This window comes from Primulina tabacum, chromosome 3, assembly GCF_025594145.1.
Source record: "Primulina tabacum isolate GXHZ01 chromosome 3, ASM2559414v2, whole genome shotgun sequence".
Classification (NCBI taxonomy): domain Eukaryota; kingdom Viridiplantae; phylum Streptophyta; class Magnoliopsida; order Lamiales; family Gesneriaceae; genus Primulina; species Primulina tabacum.
In genome coordinates this window covers 2,709,869-2,728,469 of record NC_134552.1, presented here as the reverse complement: position 1 = coordinate 2,728,469, position 18,601 = coordinate 2,709,869, and the positions used below count along the sequence as shown (strand labels likewise).

At 31.7% G+C, this 18,601-nt stretch overlaps 2 protein-coding genes across 7 annotated transcripts; one reads left to right on the top strand and one right to left on the bottom strand.

The window, feature by feature from the left end:
* The first annotated feature begins 4,394 nt into the window (after positions 1–4,394).
* On the top strand, positions 4,395–9,911 carry LOC142539302 (B3 domain-containing transcription factor ABI3-like). Of its 3 annotated transcripts, none has more exons than XM_075644679.1 (6): positions 4,395–6,316; positions 6,397–6,495; positions 6,621–6,718; positions 6,796–6,842; positions 7,072–7,148; positions 9,715–9,911. In XM_075644679.1, the coding sequence occupies exons 1-6, from the start codon at positions 4,670–4,672 to the stop codon at positions 9,841–9,843; spliced, it is 2,097 nt and encodes a 698-aa protein (XP_075500794.1). In that variant the 5' UTR covers positions 4,395–4,669; the 3' UTR covers positions 9,844–9,911. The 3 variants fall into 3 exon arrangements, with proteins under 3 accessions (XP_075500794.1, XP_075500793.1, XP_075500795.1); XM_075644678.1 differs by having other exon boundaries at positions 6,618–6,718; XM_075644680.1 differs by lacking the exon at positions 9,715–9,911 and adding an exon at positions 8,692–9,034 and having other exon boundaries at positions 6,618–6,718.
* Positions 9,912–11,502: 1,591 nt separating this feature from the next.
* On the bottom strand, positions 11,503–14,719 carry LOC142539301 (uncharacterized). 4 transcript variants are annotated; one of them, XM_075644675.1, is made up of 4 exons: positions 14,558–14,717; positions 13,758–13,893; positions 12,087–13,254; positions 11,503–11,826 (listed from the first exon to the last, which is right to left on the bottom strand). In XM_075644675.1, the coding sequence occupies exon 3, from the start codon at positions 13,243–13,245 to the stop codon at positions 12,106–12,108; it is 1,140 nt and encodes a 379-aa protein (XP_075500790.1). In that variant the 5' UTR covers positions 13,246–13,254; positions 13,758–13,893; positions 14,558–14,717; the 3' UTR covers positions 11,503–11,826; positions 12,087–12,105. The 4 variants fall into 4 exon arrangements, with proteins under 4 accessions (XP_075500790.1, XP_075500792.1, XP_075500789.1 ...); XM_075644677.1 differs by lacking the exon at positions 11,503–11,826 and having other exon boundaries at positions 12,004–13,267; positions 14,558–14,719; XM_075644674.1 differs by lacking the exon at positions 11,503–11,826 and having other exon boundaries at positions 12,004–13,254; positions 14,558–14,718.
* Between the last annotated feature and the right edge of the window lie 3,882 nt (positions 14,720–18,601).

Here is an 18,601-nt window from a genome sequence, read left to right as displayed (position 1 = left end):
TGATAACGAGTCGGATTTGGCTAGGATTTTATATCTTCAGTTTCATAACTCATTTACTGTATTCATCTTCATCAACATCCTCATCTCCATCGAGTATTCAATTTCATCACTAACATCATACTTGTTAGAGGATTGAATATTCACCCTATCCAAAATATCAAATTACCAACTATAATTGCATTTTTCAAATTTTAATTATTTCGAGTAAGTTATGGATATTTACTAATTTTTTAGAACAATAAGGAAAAAATATAAAAAATAATCAAATTAAACATTAGAGAAAAATAACAAAACATAGAAACAATTTATTATAACATCGTTATCCAACAAAAAAAAAAATCACCTCTATACTAATAATTTTCTTCGTTCTATCAAACTAATATCATTCAACAAAAACATATTAGAATTAACATCATTGTCGAAAAATTATATATATGTTATTTTAATCGGGTATCTGGTTGAGTGTAGATAAGATTCTTTAAGACTCACGTCCTTCATCCCTATAGTCAATTATTCATTGATTTAATAGGGTAAAAAATCTCTTCCATATCCTTCGGGTCAGTTATCAAATTCTCCATCAAGTTCGGAAGAAAAGTGTTTATCGGTCAGTTTGGTTCGGTTTTTTTGTTTTTTATTTTGGTTTTTGGTTATAGAAATATATAATCTGATATCTAAACTATTTTACTTTGTTTCAGATCAGTTCGATTATTTAACAACTCAGTAAAGTTTATTCGATTTTGACAATTATTTAAAGAGGTACTTAAAATAAAATATATAGTTTTTTAGTTAATAAAACTTTAAAATATAAAATCTAAATGAGTTAAAAAAATAATAACAATCAACTAAAAATTAACACAAAATATTCTTAATTCACTAAATATCTTCTCATAAAATATATAATATAAATAAAAATATAATTAAAATATTAATTTAATTAATTTTCAAAATTTTTATTCGATTCGATTTTGACAAATTATTAACCAGAAATCAAACCATATAAACTTCAATTTTAACATTTATATCCGATTTTAAAATTTGATTTCGTGTTCGGTTCGGTTCGATTTGATTCTTTTTTTACGGTTTGAGATTATGATTTAAGTAACATTTTTATTATTTTCCATTCAAATGTACATTCGTGGAAATAGAAATGATAATAAGATGAGTCTGATAAAAGTTTGGCTAAACTTGAGACCCGCCCCGCCTCACTTTAGACTTGTCTCATCCCATAAACCCAACGAGTCCAATCTGGATTAACCTCGTTAGATCCGGCAAAAATTTTATTCAATACACAATGAAAACTTTTTAAATGGATTAAGGTATTCATTATATTAATATAATAAAAATATATAAATATATTATTTATAATAGATACACATATATAGATATATAATAGTGGGGCGTGAGGATTCACCTTGGATCCTGATCTTGAAGTCCTAGCTCAACGGATTCACGACAACGTGGAAACAAATAACAATTGATAAAAAAATTAAAATTCATGTGAAAGAGACAATGGATCCTGCTGCTTGGCCCATTAAAAACCCCAATTTAACAAAAGCCCATTGGGCTGAAAAAGTGGGTGTTGGTGTTGGAAAAGTTTATAATAATTTTAATTTTTTTATATAAATTATTTGATAGGGCCATGTCACCTGCCACGTGGGTGGCATCCATTGGTGCACTCCAAGCGGTGGGCGGCATAACCCTCTCTCTCTCTGTGTGTATACTAGTAAGCTTTGGAATGGATGCAGCCTGTTGTATTACTAACATAATCTATCGATTCATATTTATCTACGAGGTGAAAGTCATGATCGGTAAATATATATATATATATATATATATATATATATATATTAAGAGGAGACACTTGTGTGGATGTTAAATCTTATTGAGTAGGTCTCTTGTGAGACGGTCTCATGAATCTTTATCTATGAGACGGGTCAACCATACCGATATTCACAATAAAAAGTAATACTCTTAACATAAAAAATAATACTTTTTCATTGATGACTCAAATAAGATATCCATCTCACAAATATAACCCGTGAGACCGTCTCACGCAAGTTTTTGTCGATTTTTTTTGTCTTATTTAAATACATATAGATAAGTATTTATAAGATGCTTTGATAAAAGTGGTTGTCGAAAAAGTGCTTCAACTTATTTTAGAAAGACGATTTAATAATTCTTAAAAAATTATTTATACAATTTTTTAAAAACTATATTTAAATGAAGTTAAATTTCATTTTGTGTTCTTTTTACTTTAAAACTTAATATGACGACTAACACATTAAAATAATAAATTATTTAGAATAATATTAAACGTAAAACAAATATATAATACAAGAATATTTATAATCATTATATCGTGAAATTTTGCTATTATATAATGAGATTTTATATTGAATTTATCGTGAAAATTTGATAAATAGAATTTGTATTGAATTTTTTATCTTATAAAAATTGTTATACAAATTTTGTTGTACACGTAGTATTACTCAATTATTTATATGATGATAATAATTTAAAATAATACATGTCTCAATAATTACGGTTGAGCTACAAAATATAATTCAGTGGAATGTAATTTCACCTAAAAAATTTAACATATAATTTTTTAAAATATTCTCATAATTAGATTTGCCAAAACAATTTTTATAAAATAAAACATTTGAATATATTTTTTTATGTGAAATGAATTTTGATAACGATCGATTGCTACGTCTAGAAAGAAAAATAAATCGTCAATATATATTTAATATAAAAAGACAAAATATTATTCACATTTTTTCAAATCTATTGAAGTCAAACGTAGAATGAAACTCGATCATTATAAAAGCTCCGCCATCATATACTTATAATAAAAATTTATACGTATACATGAAGAAAATACACCAAAGATCACTAATAGTTAGTATTAATTAAAATGATTCTCAAACCAATATTTTTTTCACGTGAATTTTTCGCGCATAATTTATCAGATTAACATAATTTATTATAAAAATAGATTCAAATTAAATAATAATAACTACGAGATCCACATCATTAAAATAAATCTAGAACATGCTAAAGGAAAAAAGGCTTTTATATATATATATATATATATATAAAATATAATATAATATAAATAAAGATTTTAGGGCTTCTTCTGGAAGAGTCCTTTGACATCGTATCACGATTCCCAAGTTTGTTGTTCTTTTTCCACCTTATCTTCAATTTAAAATTTAGACTCCCAATTGCACGCACTAAAACATTTTTTCTTATTATATTTTATTCTACTATTTATACATACATTATTAAATTGTATGTCTATATTGTATTTCTAAGTATATTATTTCTTTCAAATGCAAATAACGTTGTATTGCATTACGATAATCAAGTTTGTAGATTTTTTTCTTTCCAACACATTAATAATAATCATATGTCCGTATATATTAAATTTAATATTTGAGTATCACATCATCATTAGAGTGAGCATGACGAGTGAACAAAAAATGGACAGAGTTGTCTCGTCTCAAGATAATCGTATCACAAAAGACACACATATATATATATATATATACACACACGTATATATATTCTTTGCCGATAATCTAAATGATTTCTTTTCGTTTTCTTTTTTTTGTAACAAAGAAATAAACGGACCTATTAAAAACGATTTTGCTTATCGAATTTTTTATTTATTAAAAACTTCCGCACAACAGAACGAAGTGGGCATTAACAAGGGTGGTTGGGTTTCACCGAAACTTTGCCCTTTCAGGGCATCCGCATCTGTCGGAATCAATCAATGTTAATAACTTTTCATCTCGTCAAAAATGATGGGGTCCACGAGCCACATATTCATTACATTAACACTTCCCCATTATTAACACACACCCACATTCATTTAATTTCAACTTTCATTATTTATGGGTCACACTGTCCACTTACTCATTTTTTTTATTTTTAATATTTCAATATCTTTCTAATATTTTTAAAATTTTACAACAAATATTACTAAAAATAAATAGTATTATTATTTTAAAAATAATTTAATTCCAATATTCATTAAAATATTATTAAGAAATGAAAAAAAAGTTGGACTCTTTTATTTAAAATATTATTCAACACAATCTCTTTAAAAACTTTCGAAAGTAGCGACGCTTTTGAATTGGCGACGGTTTTTCAAAAACCGTCGCAAATTCCGGAATAACGCATCAATTTCTTGGCTGCCATGTCAACGAAGATTAATAATTTTCTTGCCCACATTGGTGCATGAACATTAATGAACGTTATTAACATCCATTAATGCACCAACGTGGGTGTCTTAGGGCTTCCTTTGCGTTCTTCGAATGACCCGACACCATTCTCGCGTAAATATTTATTTTTTGTTTCGTTTTTGTTAAATCTAACAGTATAATAAATGTTGTCTTGTTGGAGGGGTCGCTTTCTTTGGATTTTCTATTATAAAGTACGTACAGTTCTGTTACTGGAATATATTTTCGGTGTTGGATGGAAACCTTAGATGTATTTTTGGTCGTGGGTACAAGTTGCCAGATTTGAAGCAAGACCCTTAATTAGTTACAGATTGATGTTCTTTCCTTATATGTACTAGGTTTGTTCTTTTGTCTCCTTTCTTTTTCTGGAAATTCAATGAACTGGATCGAAGGTTCAAGAAATTTGATTTGGAAGATTCAGGATGATTGAGGAAGGAGTAGAAGGTGGGTCAACTGTTGCTGAACACGATCAGCACTCTTCTGGCCGAAATTGTGGGGCGGAAACGGTGGATATGGCGGTGGAGGGGGAGAACTCTGGTGGTGGTGGTTTTGAAGCTATGGAAGTGGAGGAGCAAGGTCTGGTGATGGAGGAGAAAGAATTTTGGTTTGAAAACGAGCAAGAGAATACTCTTCTAGATGTTAATGACGCTTCTGTTTTGTTCGGTGATTTCCGCTCTCTGCCGGAGTTGCCTTGTATGTCTTCGTCTTCGTCTTCGTCGTCCACCGCCCCAGTGGCGGCGCAGACCATCGCGGCCACGCCTTCTTCTTCATCCGCCGCTTCCTCCTCGCCCGAGGCTTCCTGGGCGGTGCCGAACAGGAGGAGAAACCAAACCGAAGAGGGGTACGCGATCGTATCCTCCTCCACCACCGCCACTGATATTGCGCCGACGCGGTCTGACCTTGACAGTATGCTCGACTCTGATTGCGTTAATATGATGGATCATTTGGGGTACATGGATTTGATTGAAAGCAATGAGTTGTGGGACCCATCTTCACTGTTCGAGAACCAAGAAATCATTCCAGGCCAAGAGGCGCCGCCGCAGAAAGCCCAATGCAAAGAAGAGAACGATGGGTTTAGTTTCCTACGAGGGAATAAGGAGCTTTCCATGATTTTTCTCGATTGGTTAAAGCAAAACAAAGACCGCATATCCGCAGAGGATGTGAGGAAAATAAAACTCAACCGATCCACCATTGAAAATGCTTCAAAACGATTGGGCGGAACTAAAGAAGGTATGAAACGTCTTCTGAAATTGATTCTTGAATGGGTGGAGCACTACCAGCTTCAAAAAAATTGCGGCCGCCGCCCTCAATCTCAGCATCAGTATCAAGAAAACCCCGGAGTTAATCCAACCCTTGTTCCCAACTCCAATTTTAGTTACATTAACGTTGTCTCTCCTGATAACTCTAACCCATGCTGCTTTCCCACGGCTCCGTCTATGATCCCTGTACCAGTGCACCCAGGTTTTCCTCCTCCGGCAGTTGGTTACTGTAATATCGGCGGTGCAACTTATTCAAACCCGCCACTTCCAGTCCCTCCTGCATACCATCATCATCAGCAAGTGATGAATTTGATGCCTTGTGCACCATCATCAGAATACCAGATGATGAACAATGCTCAAGCCTGGACCTCGGCCCCTTATACCATGTCCATGTCCCCTCCTCAATTTAGCCATTCTACGGATAATAGTCATCATGTTTCGTCCTACCAACAAGTTTTCGTGGGGAATCCTTATCAGACTTCTGCTCCAAATGGGGAGAATTTGGTTAGGTCAGGCTGTTCTGCAATTAGAGAGGCCCGAAAGAATAGAATGGCTCGGCAAAAACGGCTCTACTCAAACCATCACCGACACGATAATCATAAAAATCAAATAGATTGTTCACATCCGGTTGGCGATCCACTTAGTTCACCGGAAGATTGGGTGTTTTCTCCTGTCACTGATTCTGCATCGATTCCCCCAACAGATATCGAGCCAATTCCACCTGTTGATGCCTGCGACGATCAAGTCAAACGAGCCTCAATGCAACTGCAGGATTTTGGATTGGAATCATGTTCAGATCAATGTCAAAATGTACTTGGTTTTTGTCTGAATTAATTTTAGATTCAGATTGGAGGCTATATTTAACATTTCTGTTGATTATTGGTCTACAGGGTTGTTCGAAGACGACGGAGAGGAACTTGAAGTTTTTGATGCAGAAAGTCTTGAAGCAAAGTGATGTTGGTAATCTAGGAAGGATTGTGTTGCCAAAGGTAATTTTTCGGTCTTGGCTAAATCTTGCCTTGGGATTTTTTTATAAAATTGCTTATAAGAACCTGTTAGAATGTGTATCTGTAAAGTTTAATAAATTCCCAATATCCTTCCTTGCCATCAGAAGGAAGCTGAAAACCATCTCCCCGAACTCGAAACCAGGGATGGAGTTACAATTGCCATGGAAGATATTGGAGCTTCTCGGGTCTGGAATATGCGATATAGGTACAGATGCATATATATTTTTATTGCAATCACATTTTTCCGACTCGGAAATTTATTGAATTTGATTAATTTTACAGGTTTTGGCCAAATAACAAAAGTAGAATGTACCTTCTTGAAAACACAGGTAGAGTATACGGTGATAAAAAGCGGTGAACTTAGGTTGCATTTGGATGGATTAATTTGAAACTAGTCATTTTAAATCCATTGGCAAAATCCGTTTGACAATGAATTTCAGATTACTCAAATATTGAGTCATTTCAAATCAGATACAACTCAAATTCAGATAATCCAATCCAAAGGCAACCTTATTGTAATCGATAATGCTTTTATTGATCACGTGGTTGGTTTTTTAGGAGATTTTGTGAAGGCAAATGGACTTCAAGAAGGAGATTTTATAGTGATCTACCTAGACACAAAATGCGGCAAATATGTAAGATTTCCTTTTCTTTTAGCTTTTCTCATTTATAGTTCGTTTGGCTCATGTCACATATCTATTATATTATATGAGTAGGTATCTTGTGAGATGGTCTCACGAATCTTGATCTGTGAGACGAGTCAACTATACATTCACAATAAAAAGTGATGCTCTTAGCGTAAAAAATAATATTTTTTCATGGATGACCCAAATAAGAGACCTGTCTCACAAAATATGACCCGTGAGACCGTCTCACACAAGTTTTTGTCCCATTATATTAACATTTTCATTATCTGAGATTCATTTTAACATTAATACTCTTTATTCGTGAGTTTCATTGTCCACTCATTCATCTTTATTCTTATAATACACTAGTAAAAGATGCACACGCATTGCATGTGTTGCTATTATTATTTTTAATTTGATCAAATAATAATAAACAATTAACACAAAATTAGTTTCAATTTAGAAGAGTTGTTCGATTTAAAAATGAATTTTTGTTTAAAATTTTTTTCTATGTAAAATATGGAGTGACTTGATGAAGTTTTTAGTAGGGTAAGAAGGTTAATTATGGAATTAAATATTTTGGTGTTCTCTAAGGTAGTTACTCTAAAGGTATCACACATAATAATATAGTAGGCAAAAACTTGTATGAGACGATCTTACGGGTCGTATTTTGTGAGACCAATCTCTTATTTGGGTCATCAATGAAAAAGTATTGCTTTTCATGCTAAGAGTTAATTTTTATTGTGAATATCGGTAGGGTTGACCCGTCTCACAGATTCGTTAGACCATTTCACAAAAGACGTACTCAATATAATATAGTTAAATAAATACATTTTTAGTTTTAATCACATAATTTAAATGATTGTTACTTAAAATAAATAATAATATTATTTTTAAATATATTTATTACTTAAAATTATTTAATCTCATTTTACGAGTTTAATTTATATAAAATTAAAATATTATTATAAATTTAAAATGACGAAGCACAGCATAAGAAAAAAATCATAATCGCATAAAATTAAAAAGAATACATAAATTAAATGTTTCAAAATATGTAAAATAACAATTCAAGTATTGTTGTACTTGTGGAGCTTGAGTAGTTGGAATATTGAGACGTTTCGGAGAAGACAAGTTTAAGTGTGTTTTTTTTAGAATGATGTGCTTTTAGAATGAATAAAGAGAGCATAATGTGTCTATATATATTGTTCTTGTCACGCGACGTTTATATTTCAAATACTACTTTGCAACGTCTATAATTATATGTATGAAAATGAAAAAGATAGTCCTGGATTTAGAAAGTCCAGGACTATCTGTTAGATAGACCTGAGATAGTCGAGGACTATCTTATATAGTCATATTTCAGATAAACATTTCTTGTATTATATATTCACTATTTTCGGGAGAATTAATTATTTGAAAGAAAAATTACATTAATTGAAATTATATTGTCCTAGTTTATTGTCTTATCCTCCATGCCCAATTTCTCTTTGCCTTTCTCCTTTCTTTTTGTTGTCTTTTGATCTGTCGGATGAGTGTCTTCTTCGTTTAGGTCTACATCTAGATTCACATCTTGGTTGGATGAGGTGTTGATTTATATTGCCCCCGAATTTGAGGTGCTCGTCTTCTTCGTGCCAATAAGGTGATAAATGAATTGTGGAGTAAACATTGGGCGATCTTTTACGATTGTCCACACACATGCTCAAGATTAAATGTAATGTCTTTCTCGCGATACTTTTAATACTCAAGTCGAAATATATCCTTATCATTGTGGTCACTATAGTGCACACTATAAGCGCTATTATAATTTGCATTGAAGCGATATATATTTTTTTGGATGGTATTGTGCTAGTGCGATTGTATGACAGTTGCACTTCTGTTGGGTGTACCTGCGAGACGATTTTCACTGTAGTAGCTTGCATCACGTCTCCAGAAAGCATCTACCTTTTTATAATTGCCGATGATTGAGTCATCGCTGATAGTGACAAACGATCTCGCTAAGACTTCGTTTTCAATCTTTCTCCAGATTGACCGTTTTCTCCTACCCTCAATGTCAGAATCTTACTTCTCCAAATTTGCAAGTTGAGGAAATTTTTGGAGTGATTTATGACGTAGAATAATGTGTTTAGATTAATACAATAGTTTGGAGAAGATGATGAGTATTTATAATTGAAAATTTGTTTTTTTAAAATTAAAATAGTCTTTAATTAGCTGTTGGTATATTATATATAAATTTTTTATTTTATTTTTATTAAAATTTATTAACAACATTTTTTTTTGGCCTTTGGATTTTAATAAATTTACAAAATATATATTTTTAAAAATATAAAAACAAAATATAGATGCTCTAAGACTGTGTTATTTGGTCTGAAATTGTTTGTAATGTGGCTTGTTATTTTCCTAAAACAATTTCAAATCTTTTGCTCTTACATTTTGTCGTGGCATTTGTTTAACGCCAAGTGAAATCGTCATTGCATGTCCCATAAATCTAAAAGATTTTATTGCAAAATGATTTTAAGTTCCATAGGATATCAGCAATCTTGTTTTGATGAATCTTGTATTGTTCGTGAGACAGATGATCAGAGGAGTGAAAGTGCGTCAACCCAAAGCCAAGCCAGATGCCGGGAAACAGACGGGAAGGAGAAATGCCCGGAATTTATCGAGCCCTCGTGTTCGCTCTTCCCCCGGACGAGCTGTGACATGAAACATTGAAAGAAATGACAGTAAAACTCTAATCATTTCTATGGTTTTCTGCCTTACTTAGCTGACTAATTTATTTTTTTTCTTCTTCTTCTTTTGGTTAACCTACGGGAGTATTTCACGTATTCATGATGATTAGTCAATGCATTTGTCATAGATTAATGTTCAATATCATGTCTTCATTCAAGTGAAAGAGGGTATCAAATGTTGTCGATCTTGTAAACTAAGGTTGCGATTGGACGGATGGATATGAGTATGAAACACTTTTTCATGATGGGAGAGATTTTCCATCAATTTTTTTCCTTAAAAAATCCCCCAAACGACACTATTTTTTAAAATTTTCCTTCTAAATCTCTCCTTTCCCTCCAATTTATTACTTTCAAATAGGGGTGTCAAAATGCAATACGATCCGTCAACCCGACACGATCCAACAAGAAAAAAATCAGGTTCGGGTTGGGGTTTTTCGGGTTCGGGTTGGGTGGGTTCGGGTTAGTGCCAGGTTAGACGGGTTTCTGGTTGGGTCGGGTCGCGGGTTGACCCGAATTTTTTTGTTGTTGAAAATATTACCTATATTTTTATATAATGTATGTTTGAACAAAATTTATTGTATATTTATATGATAAATTTTCATCATTTAATATTTATTTTGTATATTTTTTATTTTTTTAACAATTGTTTATTTGATTTAATAAATATACTTTTAATTTTCTACGATTAAATTTTCAAATTTAAATCGAAAATTTTGTTATTATGTGTTTAAATTAAAATATTATTATTATTTTTTATTTTTTCGAATTTTTTTCATTAATTTTTTTAAATAAATAAATAAAATTCGGGTTAGGCGTGTTAGACGGGTTGAGTGGAGTTAGACGGGCTCATGTTTGAGTTGGGGGTTTTCGGGTTGTTTCGGGTTGGGTTTGAGTTGGAAAAAAATAAATAAATTCGCGGGTTGATCTGAAACCCGACCCACCGGACCCGATTGACAGCCCTACTTACAAACAAAGCCTAAAGCTGTCAAATTTGGTGAACCTGTTGAAGCTTAAGTATATAATTATAATTTTTTGTTGTTTGTTGATTATAAATTAATAATTTTATCTGGTAATTTTTTTCTAAATATTATTAATATAAAGTTGAAAAATAACTTTGAAATTTATTAATTTTTAAATATTTTTTTATTGTGAAGTGACTAAAATTAAAAAATAATATAATTACGAATTCAACCCATATTGAACTTGTCGGGTTCTGGAACAAGGCCGATAGTTGACCAAACCAGTCTCATACCAACCTCGTTGTAATCCCCACTCAGGTAATATTTTTCGGTTATGTCAAGGATTTTTTTTGTTTTAATTTAGACGAAGTTTTATGTTATGTTCAAATATGTAAATTTGAAAGCAACCAAATTTAGGCATTTGAAGAATCAGTCAAAGGAGGGGATATCCATGGAATCAGCAATTATGTGCTCAGTGACTAGAGTAGGTCTCTTGTGATCCATGAAACTCATATCTACAATAAAAAATAATATTTTTGATCTAAAAAGTAATATTTTTTTTATGAGTGATCTAAATAGAATATTCGTCTCACAAAATTGCCTCGTGAGACCAGCTCACAGCGATTTTTGTGAGGAAACTGAAAGCAAATTTAGATATTCAATTTTGAGCAACTGTTAAAATAATGAGCATTCAGTGTAGTTTAACAGCGTGTGAGTGAAATTTACAATGTATAATGAACACATTACATCATTGCGACACATGCATACTATCATCATGAACAACAAAACGGAAGTCTAAACACACTGCATGTTAAATTACACAAAATATTACAGATTTGAGAGAAGCTACTAACAAATCTTGAATTACAACAAAGGAAACGGCAAGTGAACAAATCCAAGAAACATGCCCATAATAGTTTTCTGCCCATATTCAGGCTTCGAGCCCACGGCATATGCTGCAGTCGACGCGATCAAGAGAAAACCTTGTTATACAGATCACTGAAACATCATGAGGAAAAAAACCAAAAAGGTCAGCTAGAATTACCAGCAGTTATCCAAGCCACGGGTCAAACTGAGAGATAAAGTGGGAAGGGAGTAGGACAAGTACGCGCATCTTAAATTGAAAATTCTTCGAAGTTTGTGTCGATATTATAAAAAGAAAATCCAAAATTTGAACCCAGAAAGTATGTTTAAATACTCTTCATTAATAAATTTTGAATCAACCCCTACACGTTTTCACAAACAAAAAAAGGGGCTACCCGATGGATATTGAGTGGACTAAGGCTGATCTTCATCTGACTGAGCACGGCTCAATCTCTGACGCCTATTGGGGTATGGAGGAGCATCATCCCCAATATCACTTAGTATACTTGAATTCAGTTCATCATCTCCATCTTCTTCATCATGATCATCGTCATCTTGAAGACCTAATAGATTTTCACCCCATAGGTAGCGGCGTCTGGAGATGGTTCTAGTGGCGCGGCGGTACCTAGGAAACATTCTTGACCTGACACCTCTTCGCTCTGCTCGTGAATCTATCGAGCCAATCATATGAAACAAGAAGAACGTGCTTAACCACCGACCACCTTCATTGTCCCGTTCACCTGATGATCTATCACCATTATCAATGACATAATCACCGAGTACAATTGCACCAGGCATGGCTGATCGAATGGCACTGACAATATCATTGTACTCTCTCTGACGTTCAAGCGTACGCCATGCACTTTGTCTCGACAGATCAACATCAGCTGGTCGTACTGTAGGATGAACACTTCTAGCATGACATCGTAACTCATTATAATTACCAAAGAACGAGCAAGATTCGTGAGAACAACTTCTTGCCTTCAGGTTTAGGTACTTTCTAGCCTCTTCTACAACTCTCCAGCCCAAAACATTCCCTCGGCATAAAGGGCATCTCAGATTTGATCCATCTTCTGATTTCTCCATGTTAGTTTCATCTAGATCAAGCCTTTCCAATGATGATACTTCTCGATCTTCAAAACTAGGATTCACATTATGGATGGCACCTAGTCCAGATCCTCTAGGCATGCCCACAAATGCTGCAGAGCTACTAGCAGTAAGAGAAATATTCAAATTACTGTCATTGACGTCAATTGCCGGGTCGAAATTTCTACTTGTGGCAATAATATCATGCTGACCTTCTTGAATCAAACCAGGAGCAGACAAGCTATCTACTTTTTCTTCTCTGAGTTTTTTAAATCTATCCAAGCAATTTGAATGCCTATAACTAGTATCACAAATGTAGGAGCGACAGCCCTTGTCATGAGAGCTGCAAATGAGAAGAACAGTATTGTGTGGGTGGTCCATGCATATAGGACATGATGCTTCATCCCATTCCTTGTATGGCGCACACACATCTGCATCATTTGGGATGCTTCTTTTTCTACAAGCCATCTACTTACACTGTGAAATGTTGCTAGCAATAAATTAATTAGCATGCCATTTACAATCCACAACAATGCAAAAGAGAGGGGGAGGGGAGAGAAAGCACTTTTTCTATATATAATGATATAATGATGAAATAGAAACGGCAAAAATAATATATATGCAAAAGACAGCCACAACTAGAAGACTTTCCTCAGGGTGGCAATGTGGCAAAAAACTAGAGATTTCCTACCAACCAAAAGAACAAGAAAATAAAGCTTGCTTTATGCCATTGAAATTGAAATGTGCATCAAATCCAACCCACCAAAACAAAAGGTTAAAAATCCTCTACCACCTCTGATTTGATCACACCTGATTCGGGACCAAACAATGTTCAAAAAGAACAAGCATGCATTGTATTGATTTACTCACCGATCATTTACTAGGTGAATTGACAGCGTTTTGATTCGTTGACCATCAAATTTTAGTATTGTTAATGAAAACAGAATCAAGAATAACCGTCATTGCAATGATTAACTCACCAACAGTGTACTAAGATTCTGCCTCTACGATCAATTTCTGAAAATGGAGGACTCAGAAAATCTCGAGGAGAAATAAGCCTCAGATAACTAATTATTAAGTATTTATTAAACCAGGAACACCAATGAGTCTTAAAACCTGCAGTTGTTTCACATAATGAAAACGTGTCATTCATGTAAGATTCAGCATGGTAATCAGAGATCAAACAATGATAACCTTACAGGACTAATGCCCATAACCGAAATGATCATCCAAAGCCAATATTGAAATTTATATAAGCACACCCCCAAGAAATGAAAAAAAAATGCTACTTTCTCGGTTGGTTAAACAGACTCCAAAAAGGCAATTACATCATTCAAAATACTGTAAGAAAACTAGAAAAGTGTGAGCCTGTTGCCATAAGATGGGATAGCTACCATTAATTTATGGTTAGCCAAACAATTCCATTTATAAATTGGAATTAGATCAAAGATAAGCCTTCATAAAGCATCATCTTGTCACAGTTGCAAGGCAAACGGTATAATTCTAAAATTTTTGCCACATATTTCAATCAAATATAAACAATTCCAATCAATAAGCTTAAAAAACCCATGAATTCCCAAATAATTTTGCGAAAAAACAAATCTCCACCCCTGCTCCACATCTTTAAGCCCTAGCCCTAAAAGACCAGAAAGATTAATCTTTCATCGTCACCATTCAATTACAAAAAAAAAATATAAACGCACATATGCACGACTACAAAGATCGCCTAGTCCAATCAACAAAGACACCAAATTTCATGAAATTGAGGGCTCGGAATTACAATTTGCTGAAATTAAAGATGGGCCTGGTTTTAATCCTTTGATTGATTGAACTTGTGAGTCACTTTGAATGAACTCAATTCAGATAATCATTCTTTTTTCCCACGGTGAGTATTCGAGAGAGCGTCCATTCCAATAGAAGAAATAGCGCAGGGGTCTGTCCTCAATCTTGAAAATGTAATTATTTTTATTATTCAATGTTTTCTTGGATTTATAATTATTATGATATAATTTTTTATGTAAAAACTTTAAAATTCTACTTATAATTTTATAAACTCAAAAATTGGCTTCTACTCTAGAGATTTTAGTAGACTTTAAATCAAACAATATCATTATCACCCATATAACTCTCTTTCTCATTCAAATACGATGATTTTCTCTTCTCTAACGACAAGTCGAAGGTTTCTCGAATTTCAGAAGTATGATTCTTTTTTTGAATCATTATTGATTTGATAAAAAAAAAAAAAAACTTATTATAATTTGTATGTATCGCTTACAGTGTTTCGTTGTTTGTTTCTGTCTGGTTATGTTTGTGCGCCTAATTTTTGCATATAATGTAATACGAGGAAGTCTGTACATCTGGCTTTCAGTTTTTTAAAAATATCGATTTCGATTTCTGTATTTTCTCAAATCAAAAATTGTGGTTTCTAGTAAAGAATTAAACCGATCTTATTTCTCTAATTTTATGTTTTGATTTCCTCTAGTCAAAGCTTATATTTCATTCTGTTGAAGTTATTTAGAATATTTTTGTTAATTTGATGTGATTAAAAAAATTACAATATTGTATAAAAGATTTTACCGATTACCTCCAAGTCTAATTACATTTGCTTCAAGGTGTGAAAATTCTGAAACATATATAATTCTTATTCTAGTATTGATGAGGTTCTGTGATAGGATTTCTGAAAAAACAATTAAAATCATAGATCGATAAATTATTTGCTAGCTTTTATACAAATTAAAACATATTTCCCCATATCACTATTCATTGATTTTATTTTATCTCAGAGACTTATTTTGTTATTTACTTTTTTTGTCATTACTTAGTAAAATGTATATGTTTGTTAGCTTCTTATCATTGTAAATTTTCTATCTTATGCAAGAAATACTATTTACGTTAGATTCACAAGAAAAATATAATGTGGGGACGATTGAATAGAGTAATAAATTGCTAAAACTAATGGTTGATGTTGCAATGTGAGGATGACTTGATAAGAATTGAGTATTTAACAAAAAAAATCATAGATAAAAAAATACTCCATGCTCTAAACGAAATACTTGGATGTGAAAAGACTATTACAAATATCAATGTTGTTTAAAATGGTTCCAACAACGATACAACAATTATTATAAATTTATACGTCATGGCTCTGGTGTAGATGAGAATCATGAGATTACGTGACAAAAAAATTCACTGATAAAGACGAAGTATGAGATGAATATTTTAAGGTAAGAATTTTTGAGTTAAAATAATAAAATTTATAATTAGAATTATAACTAGTTTTATAACACCTGATGCTTTTTATTATTTACCAGTCACATCCTAAATATGAACACTATCGGACATATACTTTTGAGGATTATGAAGCTTTGAGAATTGCGGTTGGGACATGAACTAGTACCGAAAAATAATCATCGGACTAGGAGATGACACAAATGCATGAATATTTGAGATAAAAGAAAATAGGAAAACTAATTTATTAGATGATTATGTCTTTGATTATACTAGTGATGAATTCAAGTAAAGTGACAAACAAGAATCTTCACACAATCTTCTATTTTTCGAGGACTCTGCTTCACCATTATCCTATCAGTCCATAAATTCAGATGTTCCACCAACAACTTGAAAACGAGATAGGGCCGAGTTGCCGAGTTTGAAGAAAAATCAAGCACATTCAAATATACAGACCCAAATGATTCACATTCTTGATAAGGTAGTTTATAAGATAGAATCAATATGAAATGCAGGCGACACTTGTTGAGATGCTATCAAGGAAGTCCCAAATTTGGATAACCGTACTCGATACAAGGTGCTTGATTTTCTTAACACCAGATCAAAGAATATGGATTTTTTTTTGAAAATGACAATTGAAGAGCGTTCGAGATGGATAGACTATAAATTAAATGAATGATTATTTTTATAGACATGATCAATAATGAGTTATATTATCTTACAATTTTTGGACATATTTTTTTATTTTTTTTATTGTTAAAGTATTAACAAATTATGGACTATTGGATTATTTATATGAGTTTGAGTTTTATAAGGAATTGTTTTCGATAAATTCACAGATTTATTTTAATTCCAAGAATTCACTTGAAAAGGTCGTTATCTTGAAGATGCAAAAAAGTTGTTCAATCTTCGTCATGCCTTTTTGAAAACGTCATTGAGAGGATAATTGGTATATTTAAATCGCGGTTCAAAATATTCAAAACAACTACTCCATTTCCATATACAACATAGACGGAGCTTGTATTGGCTTATACTAAATTGTACAATTTTCTTTAAAAGGAGTATCGATCCGATGAATTTTCAGTTGAACCAGAGAATACAGTTTCACAACCTTCATCTGAACAAGTTTACGAAGATAACAACTTTGTTCAAATATTTGACACTCAAGAACAACAACGAGCAAATTCAAATACGTGGAGGGATACTATAACAAATCGAATTAGAGTGACGTTGATCATATTGATAACAACGAATCTTATATTTTTTTCATAGACTTCTTTAAAATTTATCAAATTTAATACTGTTGTGACTAGTTAATTATCTATATTAATATAAAATTTTGTTATATATATTTAAATTTTTAAATATGTTTATAAATTAAATAATTTATTGATTAATTATTTATGTATGTTGAATAGAGAGGGGGATTTGATTTTGTTAAATTGAATTGTGATTTTTTCATATATTAAACATATTTAATTTTTAAATAAGTAAATTTATTTGTATCAAAAAATTTATTTCAAAGAAGATGTTATTTATGTCAAATAATTAAATATATATATATATATATATATATATATATATATATATATATATATATATATATATATATATATATTATGTGTGTGCGCGCTGCGCGCGTGTGTGATTTGCCTCCAATAAAAATAAAAAAAATACATATACTTGATATCCTGCCCAAAAGAGAGAGTCGAGTCCAAAGTTATGCCAATGATATGTATATACTGAATTATCCTATACAAATTGTTTGATTTTAATTTGTTCTGTTTATGTTAATCCAATAAAAATATAACAGAAGTTTATAGTTTTTAACAAATAATTTTTTTCCATAAGCTTATACCACAATTAATATAACAATTAAAACATATTTTAGTAAATTTAATTGAACGTGGAGGATATTTTGGTAGTGTAATGTCACGAAGGGGAAATCAAAAATTTGTATAAGGTGGATTTTATTATATTTTTTAAAAAGTTTATATAAGGTGCTAATACGAAGAATATAGAGACGTATGGATGTATAGATTTTTAACAAAATGAAAAAATTTGTACGAGATTATTTCACTCGATAATTTTGTGAAACAAATATCCGATCCGACCGATCAATGAAAAATATTATTTTTCTTTGTATGTGTAAATGAAATTAAAAAAACGATAGGGGAAACTATTATCATTTCATAATTCTCAAATAAAAACATCAATCTTAAATTTATTTTCAAATTTACATGCTATATATCCTATGATCTACTCTATAAACTAGGATAAATCGTGTGTAATAAAATACACGAATATTTTGTATATATATATATATATATATATATATATATATATATATATATATATATTGTAGAAGGATGGTTAAGAAAAAAACATGATGGATGAAAGAGTTTGAAAAATGAGGTCGTGTATTGTTAGTTTCAGTGAAAAACAATATGAGTATTTTTGTATAACGTTAAAATGACCAAAATAGTTACTATGTGACTCTCATACATTATAATATAATAATAATTATTATAATGAGTAGGTCTCTCGTGAGACGAGTCAGCCTTATCCATATTTATAATAAGAATAATATTTTTGA

Bases quoted from the DNA above. Each gene is read 5' to 3' on its own strand.
- LOC142539302 (XM_075644678.1), top strand. From the start codon at position 4,670: ATGATTGAGGAAGGAGTAGAAGGTGGGTCAACTGTTGCTGAACACGAT. The intron at 6,843-7,071 runs GTAGAGTATACG...TTGGTTTTTTAG, and splicing joins GTACCTTCTTGAAAACACAG to GAGATTTTGTGAAGGCAAAT. The intron at 7,149-9,714 runs GTAAGATTTCCT...TTCGTGAGACAG, and splicing joins ACACAAAATGCGGCAAATAT to ATGATCAGAGGAGTGAAAGT.
- LOC142539301 (XM_075644677.1), bottom strand. From the start codon at position 13,245: ATGGCTTGTAGAAAAAGAAGCATCCCAAATGATGCAGATGTGTGTGCG.